The 18,442-nt window shown below is 41.4% G+C and overlaps 1 protein-coding gene across 1 annotated transcript in view; it reads right to left on the bottom strand.

Annotated features, from left to right (window-relative positions):
* LOC134578411 (uncharacterized) overlaps window positions 1-15,727 on the bottom strand; it is a 59,266-nt gene extending 43,539 nt beyond the window's left edge. Inside the window, exon 1 of the mRNA XM_063437411.1 lies at window positions 15,173-15,727. Within this exon, the coding sequence (XP_063293481.1) occupies window positions 15,173-15,637 (465 nt within the window). The 5' untranslated portion in view covers window positions 15,638-15,727. The remainder of the gene's footprint in view (window positions 1-15,172) is intronic.
* Window positions 15,728-18,442: the final 2,715 nt, after the last annotated feature.

Raw genomic sequence — 18,442 nt, forward strand, 5'->3', positions numbered from 1 at the left:
AAAAATACAGGGGGTTTGTTGTCACCTTTCGGGGACCCTTGGTGTTTTGTACGTGGCTGGGTGGAGGAAGAGACCTTCAATGACATCAGTGAGGACAAGGACGGGACATGGCTAGCTTGGTATCCAACCTTGTGCAAATGGGGAGTTTGCGGTTGTGCAAATTGACTGTTTGCGGTGCGTTAAACGGGGAGTTTGGTCTGTCACTGTGAAGCGGGCGTAACCCTTACACTACGTGATCGATACAACATCATACCTGATGTTTTAAAGCACGTTATTCCAAACAATTTAGGAATGTTAGGTGATTTATGCCCTTTATGGATTAAAACCAGACTCTGCATCAACTATGTAATTTTCCATGGGAGTTTTGCCATGGATCCCCCTTCGGCATGCCACAGTCCAGGTGTTAGTCCCCTTGAAACAGCTTTTCCATCACTATTGTGGCCAGAAAGTCCCTGTGGGTTTTAAAATCCGCCTGCCTATTGAAGTCTATGGCGGTTCGCCCGGTCACGAACATTTGCGGAAGTTCGCGTTTGCCGTTCGCGAACGGAAAATTTTATGTTTGCGACATCACTATTCGTGATATATTCACTACTTCTAAACTTTTTGTTATTGTTTTAAGTTGTTCGTATTTCTAGGTTTGATCATTGCACAGCTGAACCTTGGTTCAGACTCATCAGGTTTTTTTTACAGCATTCCTGAGGCACCAGTTGCATCCCTACCACTTTCTAGCATTAGCTCACACCAAAACAGTGCAACCTTTATCATTTGCCACAAACTCCTTGAGGAATGTGGAAGCTTGCCTCCTGCCCACCAACTATGGTCCAGGTAAGAGACACCATTCTGGAGTTACCCTGCCCAGCCGCCATAAGCAGCTTTCCTTGGGTGCCCCTGGTTTGGCCCTTTCCCTTCATTCGAATGTATCCAAACGCTAGCTCCCTGGCGGTCATTCACATGAACCAAACCCGCAAATGTTCCTCAGCGGTACTTAGCCGCAACCGCTATAGAACTAATTTCGGCATGAGGACTTTGTGGTTCCCCGGTCACTTCAGCGGGACTTACCGCGAATGTTATGAACGGTTTTCGGCATGAGGTGACCATGCAGTTCCCGGACAACTTGGTCCAGGGTTTTGAACCACTTTCAGACATGCCAAGAGAGAGCTTTTAGAATGAAAGGTGCCTGAGACTAAGGAGAACAAACGCTACCCGAGAGCCATGCGGAACACCGCGTATTGTGGCTGCAGGAGTGCCCGAGATTTGACTGTCAAAAGCACCAAACTTTGGAACTATTTTGGGCATAGAACCACATGTGCAGCCGGTCAAACTTTAACACGGTGGTATTTCCCCTACACTGCATGGATCTGAGCGCTATTTGGAGAACCTGGGCACTCAGATCAGGGCTATATGGGGGATGTATTTGTGGGGTTACTGTATATTTTAATGATGTTTTAGGGTATTTTTATATTTTATGTTTTTGTGTTGGGCTCTGTTCCTGGGAGATAATTACCTTACTAATTAGCTTTAATGCAATTATCTCCCAGGCCTAGATATTCCTGGGAGGGGCTTGTGTGAATAAGCAATTCAAAGTGAATATCAAATTTAAGGCCATTGTAGTCAAACTGGAAGCATAGCTTAAAGGGAAACTCCAATGCCAGGAAAACAATCCGTTTTCCTGGCACTGGAGGGTCCCTCTCCCTCCCACCCTCTAATCATCGGTTACTGAAGGGGTGAAAACCCCTTCAGTCACTTACCTCAGGCAGCGACATGTCCCACGTCGCTGCCTGCTCCTCCCCCGCCGCTCCACCTACTGATTCCGTCGGCCGGTGGGCGAGACTGATCCCGCATTGGCGCACCCCATAGGAAAGCATTGAAAATGAATTTCAATGCTTCCCTATGGGGAATAGAGCGACGCTGGAGGTCCTCACACAGCAAACTTCCTGGTCCCTAGCACAGATTATCTGTCCTAGAGCGTCGCTGGAGGTCCTCACGCTGTGTGAGGACCTCCAGCGACGCTCTAGCACAGATAATCTGTGCTAGGGACCAGGAAGTTCTAGTAGACAGCCACTGTGCTAGGGACCAGGAAGTCTAGTAGACAGCCACTAGAGGAGGAGTTAACCCTGCAAGGTAATTATTGCAGTTTATAAAAAACTGCAATAATTACACTTGCAGGGTTAAGGGTAGTGGGAGTTGGCACCCAGACCACTCCAATGAGCAGAAGTGGTCTGGGTGCCTGGAGTGTCCCTTTAATTGGAGATGTTTTCCAGTGCATCTATTATGGGCCTTAAATTATAACTTCACTTTGTATTCAATCTAAATTCTCAACAAATATCACTTTCGTGATCACATAGTAAGTTTCAAATTTCACAACTGTCAGCTCAGCTTGCAATAAAGTTAATAATAATAGTTATAATCGGAAGGTCTAAACTATGAACAGAACTGCCAAAATAAGACATTACCCTCTCTTAAATGTACTTGTTCTGTTTCATAAGACAATAGACAAAGTGCGAGTGTTCTGTGGAACGCTACCAACAAATCCTTCGTCGAGAATACCTGGGTTTTTATTGTGCGGACGGGTCTAGGTTTCCTGTTTGAATAATTGTGGTTTTCTTTGCAGTGTGCAAACGAAAGATTCCCACCATGACAGAGCTTATCATAGTTGACAAATGCTTCTAAAGGCATTAATTTTGCTTTCTGTTGGCATAGTTTAATAAGCTCATTGTTCCTTACCGAGCAGACGGGTCTGGCTGGTATTGTTAAACGCATTACTTAATTGCAGTATGATTGGAACACAGAGTTACTGTTTAAATATTTACTTGGAATGTATTCTATAAAATAAAGAGCTAGAGAGTACACTTCCTTAGTGGTGTCAGTTGACAAAGAAAACTCTGGTGTCAAACGGGGATAATGTAATAGTTTGATTCAGTCACACAATTTTTTTAAAAACAAATGTTATTCTTTTTAATTGTCGATTTGGGGTTTGTCCATGTGGTGTTTTAGCTTTGATTAATTTTAATTTTAGTTTTTGGAAAGGTGATGCCAGACGAACAAAAAGGGTGTTAAAATTGATGGGTGAATTGCAAATTATACAATATAATAAATAAATCTAGAGTTTATTTTTGTTTATATATTTTTTTTATACTGCTCCTTATTTTTATACCTATATTGGTCACTTCTCTTTCGATCTGTGAATAAAATTAACATTTAGTTGCTGACCCCTAAGCACCTTTTTCCCCTCCAATCAATCAGGTTTGTTTGTTTTTTGGTGCCACAGACCGAATCCCAAAACAAAACAATTTGTCTATTGTCAGTTTGGTTTCTTTTATGATTCGTCTCGTCCACATAGTGTTTTGAAGTTACAGAATTCATAGGAACCTCAGATCTCCCAAAATTCAGAAAAATCACACTTTGTTTTAAACCAAACTCTAGTGTCAGATACACATTTATAAAGGCCTTGAAGATTTTGCTAGGTGTCTGCAAATTTGTTTACTTTTTTGTTTTAAAGTATTACAATTATATAATTATATTCATAATTATTATATTAAATAAATAGTGTGAATTTGTCATGTGATCGTGATCTGGATTGTCATTCAGTACCACCAAACCAGATTGCCGCGTTAAGCAAGCGTGGGGAGCCGGGGTGTGCTGCGATCACATTTTTCAGAATGGCATAGAACGCCCAGTGGCGTTAAGGACTTAAAATCCTAAAGATTAGCTTTCTTTTCCGCAGAAACTGTGGTTATTAAAATATGGTCATTTTGTATTTGAGGGTAAAATGTACTAAAACACAAACTTTTTATTTAGTGCTCTTTCCCCACACAATCTTTCACCATACGTGATGCTCACCCAACGGTCTACACCGGCAGTGCTTGGTGGGCATAACACGGGTTCCTGGGAAGATAGTTGAAATGACATTGTGTACAATATAAGAAAGCCTATGACACAATGCCACACACATGGATACTGGTCTCTATACAAGGTTGACAAGAGTCATCAAGAACTTGATGGGTACGCCAATTCCAGGCCAGTAACACAAGACTTAAATGTGTCAATGTGATGCACAACAGTGGCGTACACATGACCCATGGGGCCCCGGTGCAAAAATTGATCCGTGGGCCCCCCCCCCCCCACTCTGCGCGGGCCGGGGCAGCAACACATGGCGGCGGGCACCTGGTCGCAGGGGTTGCGACCGCGGTATGTACGCCACTGCATGCAGATGCACACACACTTAAAGGACCACTACAGACACCCAGATCACATCAGCTCAATGAAGTGGTCTGGGTGTCAGGTCCCTCTAGTTTTAACCCTGCAGCTGAAAGCATAGCAGTTTCAGAGAAACTGTTATGTTTCACTGAGGGTTAATCCAGCCTCTAGTGGCTGTCTCACTGACAGCCGCTAGAGGCGCTTGCGCCATTTTAAGACACTGAACGGCCATAGGAAAGCATTGAGTAATGCTTTCCTATGGGCGGTTTGAATGCGTGCGCGGCTCTTGCCGTGCATGCGCATTCGGAGCTGAGAGGCGGAGGGATCCCCAGCGCCATGGGAGTCCGGCGCTGGAGAAAGGCAAGTGCTGAAGACACACACACACACACACACACACTCTCACGAACAAATGCATACACACTAGCTAACAGACACACACATTTACTGACAAAGACACACTCAGCGGCAGACATACATACACACTCACTTACAAAACATACACACACTCACTAACAGACATCAAACAGACTCACTAACACACAAACACACTCAGTAACAGACACACAGTAACACACTCACTGACACTCAGTAACAGACACACAGTAACACACTCACTGACACTCAGTAACAGACACACAGTAACACACTCACTGACACTCAGTAACAGACACACAGTAACACACTCACTGACACTCACTAGCAGACACACACTCTAACACACACTAACGCTCACACACACACTAACGCTCACACACACACTAACGCTCACACACACACTAACGCTCACACACACACTAACACACACACACACACTAGCACACACACTAACACACACACACACACACTAACGCTCACACACTAACGCTCACACACTAACGCTCACACACTAACGCTCACACACTAACGCTCACACACTAACGCTCACACACTAACGCTCACACACTAACGCTCACACACACACACGCTCACACACACACACGCTCACACTAACACACACACGCTCACACTAACACGCTCACACTAACACACACACGCTCACACTAACACACACACGCTCACACACACACACGCTCACACACACACACACGCTCACACACACACACGCTCACACACACTAACACACACACACTAACACACACACACACACACACTAACACTCACTCACACACACACACACTAACTAACACTCACTCACACACACACACTAACTAACACTCACTCACACTCACACACACACACACTAACTAACACACACACACACTCACACACGTTTTTTTTTTTTTTTTATTTAATCCCCCCAGCCTCCTTACCTTTTGGAGTGCTGAGGGGATTCCCTGGGGTCCAGTGGTGCTGCTGGGCTCCTGGGGGGGGGGGGGCGGTCTCCCGGCGGGCTGGCTGGTCCTGCTGGTGCGCGAGGGAGCACTCTCCCCTGAGTGCTTCCTCTTCAGCTCCCTCGCGCGCCGCGTACTGATACCGGCGCCGGAAGATGACATCATCTTCCGGCTCCGGTATCAATGCGGTGCGCGAGGGAGCTGAAGAGGAAGCACTCAGGGGAGAGTGCTCCCTCGCGCACCCGCCGGCCGCCGGGTGTAAGCAGGGCCAGCCTCGGGGGGCCCGGAGGTGGCCGGCTCCTGGGCCCCCCAGGAGAAGAGGCTGGCCCAGAGCGTACATACCGGGTCGCAGGGGCGGCCGGGCCCCCTGGTGGGCCGGGCCCGGTCGCAGCCGCGTCCCCTGCGACCCTGGTATGTACGCCACTGATGCACAATTAAAAGAAGAAAAACTACCACAACAAGAGGACATTGTCTTAAAATTAGAGGGGCAAAAGGTTTGAAAACAATATCAGGAAGTATTACTTTACTGAGAGGGTAGTAGATGCATGGAATAGTCTTCCAGCTGAAGTGGTAGAGGTTAATACAGTAAAGGAGTTTAAGCATGCGTGGGATAGGCATAAGGCTATCCTAACTATAAGATAAGGCCAGGGACCAATGAAAGTATTTAGAAAGTTGGGCAGACTAGATCGGCCGAATAGTTCTTATCTGCCGTCACATTCTATGTTACAACTGTATTAAATGTGAAATCACTTTGAATTCCCAACAATTCAAACATTAATAACCCGGTTATTAGCACCCTTGCAAGACAGATAGACCCTCTGCCTGAAACCGGACTCCATCTCTGAAATACACCAAAACAGAAATAGCAAATATGGCTAAACAAGCAATATCCACTAAAAAGAGGGATAGCACATCAAATAGAAGATACAACCTTAAAATAGGGCGGGATCTGGCAACAGATCTAGAACAAAATGAAACAATATGGTGAAGTATGAAAGGACAAAGATTTAGATATCCAGGAGGTAGAAAACTTACAAAAAGTATAGTTGTTCTGCACTTGTCTCCCTTATAGGGTATCTGTAGCAATTCAATGTCTGGCTTGTGCGGTAAAGATCCTCAAAGGGATACAAAAGGAATATACATAGAGTAGTACTGTACAAAAATATCAAAAGTTTATTTCACTGATTGTACTTACATCAAGGTAACAATCAGCGAGCATGTCTCCACTAGCAAGTGGACCAAGATGGTAAATGGATAAATATGCAGATGGTGTATCAGCTGAAGTACCGTGTAAATACAGGAACAAATATAAATAAAAACAAATGCAATAAAAATATTGGATTGAGTATAATATATATATTTTTATTGCATTTGTTTTTATTTATATTTGTTCCTGTATTTACACGGTACTTCAGCTGATACACCATCTGCATATTTATCCATTTACCATCTTGGTCCACTTGCTAGTGGAGACATGCTCGCTGATTGTTACCTTGATGTAAGTACAATCAGTGAAATAAACTTTTGATATTTTTGTACAGTACTACTCTATGTATATTCCTTTTGTATCCCTTTGAGGATCTAATATCTGGAGGATCTTTACCGCACAAGCCAGACATTGAATTGCTACAGATACCCTATAAGGGAGACAAGCGCAGAACAACTATACTTTTTGTAAGTTTTCTACCTCCTGGATATCTAAATCTTTGTCCTTTCATACTTCACCATATTGTTTCATTTTGTTCTAGATCTGTTGCCAGATCCCGCCCTATTTTAAGGTTGTATCTTCTATTTGATGTGCTATCCCTCTTTTTAGTGGATATTGCTTGTTTAGCCATATTTGCTATTTCTGTTTTGGTATTATTGTTTTGAGTGAGTGAGGTACACTCTTGGTGATAGCACATTCTTTATTCTTAACTTGGATTAAGGTTATAGTACACACCGTTTGCAATTTCTGAAATACACGATACAGTTGGGTGTAGCGTATGTATAAATTGTGAACACACATGTATTTGGCTATAATTGGAATTTAAAAGTAACACACCCACTTCATAACAACTTCAGCTATGTATTATTTCTCTCAGTGGGTGTCCAGAGCTTTAGAAGGGTGCCGTTGTGGGGGTAAATGGATTAGCCCGGAAGGTGAGTTGACATTTGAAAACTCTTGGCCCCAATGATCTGGATTTGCTTTAAAATAGGACTGAAGTTCACTTAAATCAGCAATTTATTTTTAAAGGAACCAGATTGATAAATGCACACTATATAGTGTCAGAAACACAAACATACAATTGCCATGAGAAAGCAGTGGGAGGCTACTGCGCATTAATGGCAAAATGCATTGCCAATGAGAACCTCCTCATAGAGGCAGAGACGTCAGTGCCGTCTGAGTGAGTGCCACTAGAAGTGTAACTGGGCAGCAATACAAACACAGCCTTTTCTTCAAAAAGGCAGTGTTTACATTAAAAAGCCTGCAGAGACAGGCTGTAGACACCATAGCGACTACAGGAATATTTAAAGTGCACACAGCAGGAACACAGGATGTAATGATAGACTCAGAGAGGGTGAACGTGTGTGTGTGTGTGTGGGTATCAGGGTTTAAGTGTCAGTGTGCGGAACTATGCAGTTGAGACAGGGTGTAGATCTGTGCACGTATGTCAGGGTTTGCATCTGTGCATACGTGACTGTGTGTGTGTGTGTGTGTGTGTGTGTGTGTGTGTATTTCTTGCATTATATATCTGTGTGTGTGTGTGTGTGTGTGACAATGTATGTCTACATGTGAATACTCTCCTGCAATCTTTTGGCCACCCCTGCTCTACATGGAGGCCCAAAAATAATTAACGCCTACACTACCATAACCAAAGAAATCTTAGGAACATTTATAAACTACTTACCCTTCAGCCGTGCAATTTAATATGTCGATAGAACATATCATTTTTTCATAACACACTGTTCCACTTTACGTATCCCTATCTATAATTTGGTGTGTCACAGTTAATTTGTAGGTGTTGTTTACCATTGTATAACACCACTTTATTTTTAGGTCTCCATAACAACACTGGCTAACAAACAGACCAATTGTTGTTGTTGATGTTTCAAATGTTACATTTCACAGCATCTCACTCAAGGTCCGAATACTCTGGCAGTAATCTACAAACAGATTTATATATCTGAACTGATCACTCGGCCAAGTCTTTTCCCTAAGCAATGTTGTAACTGCTGTTTTCAATTAGATTTGTTTTTATAACTACATTTATTTATTCTATTAATGCCAAAATAGAACCTTCACATATTTTGCTTCTTGACTGTGATATTTACACGGATCTTAACTCTAAGACTTTTGCAAAACACATTAAAATGGGCTCTCCATGCACCCATACGGAATATCTGTAAGTTGTGTATATATACACACACTGTAACGGACCGTTTCACTCACAAGAGGATAAAAAACGTTTAGGCGATAATCCCCTTTCCAACAGACCAGCAGCTACTGCAAGCACCAATCTCCCGAACTGCAAACTGTACGAATCTTCCAACTCCCGAACTGGAAACACACGAATCCTGGAATCAGCCGAACAGGAAAAGCATTCAATCCGCTTACACTCCTGGCAGTCAGCATACAATCCAATTCCCCCAAAAACGAGACGACACATCGGTTTGAGGGTCAAGCAGAATCTGGTTTACTGAGGGCTACCTGCCCAGTATTTATGCAGGTCTATCACCTGGTGGACACTCCCCTAAGGGACCAAATGAGAGACTGAAACAGCAGACAGACATGTATCATTTTAGTACATACAGCCACAATACTTTCCCACAATGCATCCTGGCTTCCTCCCCTCTGTCCTGGAGATAATTAGAGAAGTAATTCAATTATCTCCCAGGACAGAGGCAAGACTCCATTATGCACGTGGTGATACAAATACAGTATATCACTTTAAAATATACAATAGGACAAATGGTACAGAAAATACACACATTTAACAAATCCCCAGATAGCTCAGGTCTAAGTGCACATTATTAGGTGAATGGCACTCAGACCACACGAATACAGTTGGTAAACGGCTGTTTGTTCGGTAGAGGGAATCTGCCGAACTGCTGTGCAGAAAGGGAGAAATAAATCTTCTGCACAGTGAAATTAACCCTTTAGCTGCCGGTCCATAATCTAAAGGCAGCAGGCGGGCAACCAGGCTCCTCCAGTTCACAGTGGTGAGGTTGTTTTCGCCACACACACACACACTCATCCATTACTGGTTACACCTGTATATTAATGCAATTAGCCAATTACCAAGTCACATTGCAACGACTCTATAGCATTAATGCTTACATACTAAAAAGATTCAATAGTTGTTCAAAGTGTTCATTTTTAAAGAAAACCAGCCAGAATAGTTTGTGTTCATCTGAAATTGCAGATTTTCTTAATTTTTTCACAGTCAAGCTGTAGTTCTGTGAGTGAAAATGCTTTATTAAAGGAACACTCCAAGTATCATATGCACTTCAGCCTATTGTAGTATGCCCTGTCACCCTAGCAGGAGTTATTTGTCAAAGCAGGCGAGTTCTCAAACTGCTGACAAGTTACCCTTGGAAGGTGTTAGGACACTTCTGGCATGATAACCATTATAGTGGGCTAAAGTGGTGTTGTTGCTTGGAGTGTTACTTTAATAAGAGGTCAGATGATCATGTAAAGGCTGGTTTAAGAGGACAGGGACAAGACCATAACTGAAATAACTATGCATACTATACGGAAAAGCTTCTGTAAAAATACAACATTTTAAACTATGAAGTCATATCTCCTAACATTGGGAGGTTTGAGATCTGGACGGGTGGGTGGGCCTGAGAGAGGCCATCACCAGTCACAACTTGCATCACGGGGGAGACCCAACTGGAAACGCAGCTGGCACGCCCGTTAAGGACTGAAGGGGCCTGCCTGTCTGGTCTCCAACCTGCAGGATCCCGCAGAGAGCTCTGCTGAATCACTCTCTGCAGGGTCCTAACACCTGTGCACAGTGTGAGTGTGTCTAATATGCGTTATCACTGTGCTGTCAGAGGTCCGTTTGCAAGTGTCCCCGGATTCAGGACACAAAGGAACCAAAATCTAGAGGGTGAGATAGGACCTTAATATTATAACTGTTGGGGGCCTTGGGTAGAGGATGGCCTGAAGCAGTAAGAAACCACACAATGTTCCACTCCTTTTAGCAAAGATTGTAAACTGAGGCAACAAAGGGCACAAACACACTGAAACAAAAAGAAAACTGGAAAAATGTTATGGAGGACCACAATGTCTGCTGATATATGCAGATGGTAGAGCCAGAATTCTGTTGTTTCAATGGTTTAATTTGGTTGTGGTGGTATAATGATGAGCGACATTTTCTTGGCAATCTTTAGACAACTTCTTCTCGTGGCTACTTCCAGTTGCATAATAAGCCTTTATTCAAGCTTCTCAAGCTGGTGTCAACATGACAAGGAGTTTAGTGTACTCTGATGACTTCCCCAATAATCGTTTCTCAATACAACAGAACATATTTGGGACATGGTGGAAGAGTCACAATATGAATGTATTGACTGGCAAACATACAGCAATTGCAGGATTCTATTCTAGTCTGTATTACAAAGGTGTATGTAATAAGTTACCCACTGAGTGTGTATTATACATACACACACACACACACACACAGACATGTGGTTAAGCAGCACCCTGGAAGATATTGCCATGATTGTATATATCCAATAGAAAGAAAATCACCATGTATTTAAAGCTCTTTCCAAATGTAAAATGTTCCAACTTATGCCTATTCACATTTTTTCCCCTCTCTCATCATTTGCAGTGCTTCCTATTTAGCTGCAACATAACAAGGTATGTGTCATCACATCATGCATGATCAGCTATATGTCAACTGGTTGGAGCAGTCTTACCATCAAAATATGTAACAAGTAGAAACAGCACCTACCCACGGGTTCCACAGGTACCTGGTTTCACCTGATGTTTGACAAAGACCAGAGTTGTGGTCGAAACGTTGCGTTTTTGTTTTCATTGAAGACAGATTAATAAGAAGGACATGCGGAGACATTTTTATTGTTTACATTTTTGGGCACAAATATCTTTTTGTTCTGTTGCCTGTTTTATGTCTGGTTTTCCAATTCCATGCTGAACTGGAATAGGAATACAAAGTAGTAGAAATAAATTCTATATCAACCATGTATATTACATTCCTACAACATCATCAACTGAATGTTGGGAGAAGAAGAAACTCACATTCCAACATTTTTAAAAAGTGATACATTGACAGACTGAGTTTAAAGGGACACTTGAGACCGTTAAAACACATTAGCTTGCTGAAAACTTTTCTGTGCGAAGAGTGTGCACTATTTTTTCCATTTTGTAAAAAGTGCAGATTTAATGATAAAAAATTACACTTTTATAAATTAACCTGGTTACATCTCCTTGGCTTTCAAGCACTCAACAAGTTATGTTACTTCCTGGTAGGCATCAATCAATAATCTACCACCTGCCTAAATTAGGCAGTCAGTCTCACTCAGCATTCCTAATCTGGATTCACAATATCAAGCCTTACACTGTTAGTCAGGCCTAACAAAGTTAGTAATCACAGCAAGCCTAGAGAGTGCCCGTAGCACAGTAACCAGGGGTGATTTTCCAGGACTGGATTTTCACTCGGCAATGGCTAATGTATAGTGGACAATTTGAGCACCTGTCTTAAAGGAACACTATAGTGTCAGGAATATAAACATGCATTCCTGACACTAAAGGTGGAAAAACACCATTTAGAATTCGGCTCCTTGCCCCCACCCCTCTGTGAAAAAGTTTACAAGCCTTTATCCAGCCTTGTGCAGGTCTCCTTGCGGCTGGCAGCACCCACACTTTGCCTTCTTGGCTGAGATGATCAATTTTGACACTATAGGTGTCACTAGGCAGTAACTAACTGCTTTTTCTCTTAAATGGCAAGGTTTACGTTAAGATGCCTGCAGGGACATATAAACACCACAACAACTACATTAATTTGTAGTTGTCCTGGTGACTTTAGGGTTCCTTTAATGAAGCAGTTTTGGTGTATAGATCACGCCCATGCAGTTGCACTGCTCAATTGTCTGACATTTAGGAGTTAAAACCTTTTTTTTTTTCCTGCTCTTTTATTTCAATTACACACACACACACAATTCTCCTGGAAGAGAATTGTCCTCTTGTAAGTTCTAAAGGTCAGTCTAGGAGTCTATAGCTCACTAGTCAAGTAGAGATTTGGAAGTTAATGGCAGGATGCATAAATATATAAGAGGACAGAATAGTGGGTAGCAGCATGGGTTCAAGTGCAGGGGTACCACAATAACTGCCTTCTCTGGAGCTCAGCTAGGACATATGCACCATGTGGTCTACCTAAGTGTTAAAAAAGGGACTCTATTGTCACCTAAACAACTAATGTTGTGGTTCTGGTGTCTATAGTCAGTCCCTGCAGGCTTTTTGCTGTAATCAATGCCTTTTCAGAGAAAAGGCAGAGTTTACTTTACTCCCTAGGGACACCTTCAGTGGCAGTCACTCAGATGGCTGCTAGAGGCGCTTCCTGTGTCTCTATGCTCTGCTTGGAGGCGCTGAACTTTCCTCATAGAGATGCATTGAGTCAATGACTCTCTTTTAGGAGTTGCTCCTGACTGGCACAGCTTGGCATTTTGCTGCATGTGCCAAGGGGAGCTTGGGGTGGGTAAGGCAAGTAAGGGGTGTAAAAGGGGTGCTAAATAGTGTTTTTAACACTCTAGGGTCAGAGATACACATTTGTATTCCTTACCCTATAGTTTTCCTTTAAGCTAAAGTCGTTTTGGTACTAAAATGGTTCATTTAATTTTGAATCATAATGAATTATAATGTGAATATTGAAATGTGGGCTCATAGTCCAACAGTGAAAATGTTTGGAAAGTTTAGTATGTCGTTTAGGGTATAAACCTTAATGTGAAATTAAACTTTTGTTTATTATTTGTGGCTGGTTAGAGCAGTGGTAACGTCTTTGCAGACATCAAAACCCTTAGACCCGTGAAACCTAGGTTTGAATCCCAGTTAGATCACCACACCAGTAAGTGTCCCTGAGCAAGACCCCTACAGATATACATCTGCACAAATCCACATAGATTGTAAGCTTATTTGAGCAGGGCCTTGTTCACCTTTGGTCTCTGTTAATATTCTGTGTCAGGTATCCCCTTTGTAGAATTGCGCTATATAATATAATAATAATAATAATAATAATAATGCAAGCACTATTATATTGACTATTTGCTTATCTAAAGACTATGTTACCCCTTCCAACACCAAATGATCTCCTAGAACAGTATTTTATTAGATGTACAGTCTCTGGCCTAATCTTTCATTCAAAAAGTATCTCCATATTACCACAAACCAGGAAGCTGGTTTAGAACTCAAGAAAGGAAAAGAGAAAAGGCAAATTGCAGCACAATCATTTTAGCTGGTGTATATTTAAATCTGTTCGAGTTTAAAGGAAAATGAAAAGCACGTAACTGAATTAAAAATATAGTGTTCTATTGGATGTTCTTTTCATACTGTTGTGAGATATTCCTATTCACATTATTATTATTTTAGCATGATTAGATATCTATATATATATTTTTTGTGGTTAATGCACGTTTAAATAAAATGAAATAAAAATATAAATGGTTTAAACATTCTTCTTGTTGCTAGTCCCACTCTGTTCATTCATAGCATTATTTAACATCTCTGCTTTTCTCTCATATTTAGCAGAATTTTCAAAATGAAAATCCACCCATCACACACACGTATTACAAATTTACATGTGTGCTGTTAATCCAGTTTATACAAGCTCATTATCGTGGAGTTATTGAATAATAATAATCTTTGGATTTCTGAATTTGTTACATTTTTTACATGTATTTCATTGCTTTTATGTAACACGATATTCAATACTGCTCTCTGATTGTATTGTTTCTATAAAACTTTCCCTTAAAATATAAATAAAGATATGCATGTTTTTTGTTTTTTTTTCTCAATACATTTCTGATTCTTTAAGAGAAGCAATTTTGCAGCTCTGGCTTTGGTCCAAAAAGTGAACGTCTATACGGGAGCATATTTAAACCGGAAATCCAATATATCTGAAAATGACTGCATCCTGAAGTAAGACACTCGGAAAATACACACACGCATTGAACAAATTGGTATTTATGTTCTTTTAGCAAATAACACAGAATCGTTTTTAAAAAAAATCTGGTTTCTTTCTCCAAAATGTCAGTTTTGGAAAGTGATCAGGATTCTGACAATGTTGCTATAACAACCAACTACAACATAAAAAAAAAAAAAAAAAAAAAAGTGACATTTACTAAAGGTTACAAACAAAGGAGTAATGTAGTGCATGTCAATTGGAGGCATAATTATTTTTTTTTTCTTTGCAGAGCAGAGAAATATTCCTTTTTTAACCCCTTAATGCTCAATGACATGTTTCATACAGAATTGGCAACATAACTGATCTTAAGTGTTTGACTACATTAAGACTAAGGAAGAATTAATCTTGCAATATTAACCTGGAAATACATACACGGTTTACGTCAGAGCCACTGTGTTAAGCTGCAGTGGTTCTGAGGACTATAGCGTCCCTTCAATTACAAGTCATGCAAAAACTTACTTTGGTCCCCAGAAGAATTCGGATATCGAGTGTTTGCTTCCTTTGTTTCAGGATACTTAGAAGATGTTCCTGAAAAACACCTATCTTCGTGAAAAAGTGGTCATTGCGCCAACATCCTTCAATGTTATCAAAGTCCACGCCAAGGACGAGGAGAAACTTGACACTTCGAGGGCTCAAGGCAATTTGTTGCGGTCTGCATAGTAGGGCAGCTCTTGACCGCTCATCCAAGACTGTTAGATTCAGCACTTTCCCTGACCGGACAGCAACCAGTGCAGCGGTCAACCCAACCGGTCCAGCACCCACCACTAGAATGGATATTCTAGCTCTCCACTGTCGAATCCCATCAAGACTAACCTTTACGACCACATACACCAGTACCACCACCACGGTGCTCAAGGCAGTGTCCAAAGCCAGGCTTTCATATTTCTCTTGACTGCTATCCAGGTGACTTTCACCTCTCTCCATCGTTTCCCAAAAACCAAGAAACAGGAGGCACTCTTGTCCACAATAGCGCAGCGCAGTCCTGAAGAGGATGAGACAACAGGGAAAAAAGCTTATCAACAGCCAAAGCTTGGTGAATCATAATAAAATGGTTCAAAAGAAAAAACACATCAGATCATTTTTTTTTCCCAGCAAAGCAGCATGGATATCAGATCCCTGCTCTACGAAGAAGAGGACGGAAACACAGATTATAATCATACATCACTACAGTAGCTTAAAACACTTATGTTCTTCAAGGATACCCTGAACCTCCCGCCTACTGATTAGCCGAAGGTTTCCTCCCATTGGCTCCAAAGGCTCATCAGCTCTTGAATAGATTATTTTTTTTTTCTTCCCTTTCTGTGGCTTTATGTGCCTGTATCATGCTACACATAAAGCACTGGATAAGGTTCTCTGCTTACCAAGACCGTTTATAGGAAAGATCTTTACAAAGTCATCTTAACTCCTGCACTGCTGTGCACGTCTGCAATAATCATATTGCTGGCTCATGCTTGCATAGCTTCTCATTGGTGTTAGCACATTCACAAACATGTGGGCAGGGGAAAAATTAAAAAAAGTTTTTTTTTTGTTTGCCTTTTTTTTTTAAATGGCTCCCATATAAAAATAATAAAAGGAAACATTTTCACCAAAAAAAAAAAAAAAAAAAAAAACACACTTGTTCCTATCAGGCAGAACTAGAGGTCATTCCTCAAAAGCATAACATACTAATCTTTTCATCATGCATTACTTGACTGGTTGCGGACTAGAAATTGTAAAATTGAGCGATTTATATATTGATAAAATAAGTGATAATGTAAAAGAACATTAATTTATTAAATCTCCATCTCAATCATGAAAATAAACTTTTGCTGAGCTGGGGATTTAAGAATGCCATAGACAGCATTAACCTCTCGGTAATGTAAGTAGGTCTAAGAAGTTTCAATATATTGTCCAGCACAATATGGATTGATTTAAAGCAGAACTATCACTTGAGGGATTTTTGTGCAACCGAATGGGTAGCAAAAAAATACATAAAAATGTCATGCTATTCAATTCTTAAAAATGCTCATTTGCTGGACATGGCATGTTAGATTAACCCATGCACACATAATGCACTATTGAAAGAATGCCTGAGCATGCATACACTCGAATTACATTTTTCTGTTAATTCCAGGCTGCGCACGAGTGTACCACAATGCAGAATGACTGCACTGGTAAGAAGTTTTTTTCGTCTTCTTTTTACTCCCTAAAACAGGGGTGCCCAAATGGTAGGTCTCCATTTGATGTTGAACTACAACTCTCACGATGCTTTGAAAGCCGATAGAATGGCAAAGCATCATGGAAGCTTTAGTTTTAAAAACATCTGGGGATCTACCTTCTGGGCACCCCTGCCCTAAAACCATGCACCCCAGTTAATGTTTCAGCAGTGGTTACTGAGATGAGTGGGACAAGGATCTCTCACTACCAGTGAAGTTGCAGCTCTGGTTTGAAGGTTCACTCCAGATGTTGTAGACTACAAATCCCATAATGCTGGTAAAACATCCTGTGTTCTATGATAACCAGGCACAAGTTATGGAGCAAAAAAGTCCCGTGATGTCATTGTGTCCCTGCACCCACTGGTTTAGAACTGTAGCCATTTGCAAAACTTTCTGCAGTTGTAGGACTATCTGCTCTCCAGGTTTACTTTTTTCTTTGACATCAGAACCTATTTAAGTTACGCATGTGGCATGCACAGCCCAGTCTCTTTCCACTATGCCGAGCCCCAAATGCATGCATGAGCCATTATGAACTCAGGACAATTGACATTCACGGAGTGTAGTGTATGTGTGTGTCTAGGTAGATCTAGGACTGCATATGTACAATGGGTATGTGAAGCCTACACACATTACATAAATATACAGTCCCACCCTCAAACACAGTGTGTAAAATACGCAAGTGCAGGATTGTTGGAATTGTTGATGCCCTTTTACCCTCACCAACTGAAACACACAGTTGGAAAAAGTAGGTGCTGTTGTCATGTATTTGGGTGTCTTGTCTATTAACATACCTCCCAATTGTACCGATGTATTAGGGACAGTCCTTATTTTGCCCCCAACCACCTGCTCTCTTTACTATAGGCTCCGTATTCTTAGTGTGTGTGTGTGTGTGTGCGCGTGTATAGAACTGTGCTAGCTTTAGTGTTAACTGCTAACTGCGTTAGCTTAAATAGAGCTAATCAGCAATAATACTGACAGTAATGCATCTAACCCCTTCTCTAGGTTAGAATGCCACATGCCATCCCTAACAGAGTGGGATGTTACACTGTTAGAATGACATTGAACATGTGTGAGCAGGGATAAATCTATACTCACACCAGTGAGTCATATGTATCAGTAGATACCTTGGAATCATCTCTGTTAGCTGGGGCTATTTTTTAGGAGCCCCAGATTGACAGCTGTGCTTATGCAGTGCTCAAACCAAGCGATGCATAGAGATGCATACAGCTCTTTAAATAGGCATTTAAATGCCTATTGCCACAATGCAATTAAATCGCAAGCATTAGTAGACACAGAATTCTGAAGCCCCCCTTTCAAACAAACAAACAAACAAACAAAAATGGAAGCCACACAACTTGATGAAAACATACATCTTGTAGAATGTATATGTGTTTGTGTGAAGCAGTGTGTCAATGTGTCTGTGTGCATGGTTATGAATGTGCATACCATTCTAAATTCCATTTTAGTTGCATACATTGTTATTAGTAAGTCATCTAAAATTTCTCCAAATATCTATACACTAGCCACAACCCCA

The sequence above is a fragment of the Pelobates fuscus genome, chromosome 12, assembly GCF_036172605.1.
Source record: "Pelobates fuscus isolate aPelFus1 chromosome 12, aPelFus1.pri, whole genome shotgun sequence".
Taxonomy (NCBI): Eukaryota; Metazoa; Chordata; class Amphibia; order Anura; family Pelobatidae; genus Pelobates; species Pelobates fuscus.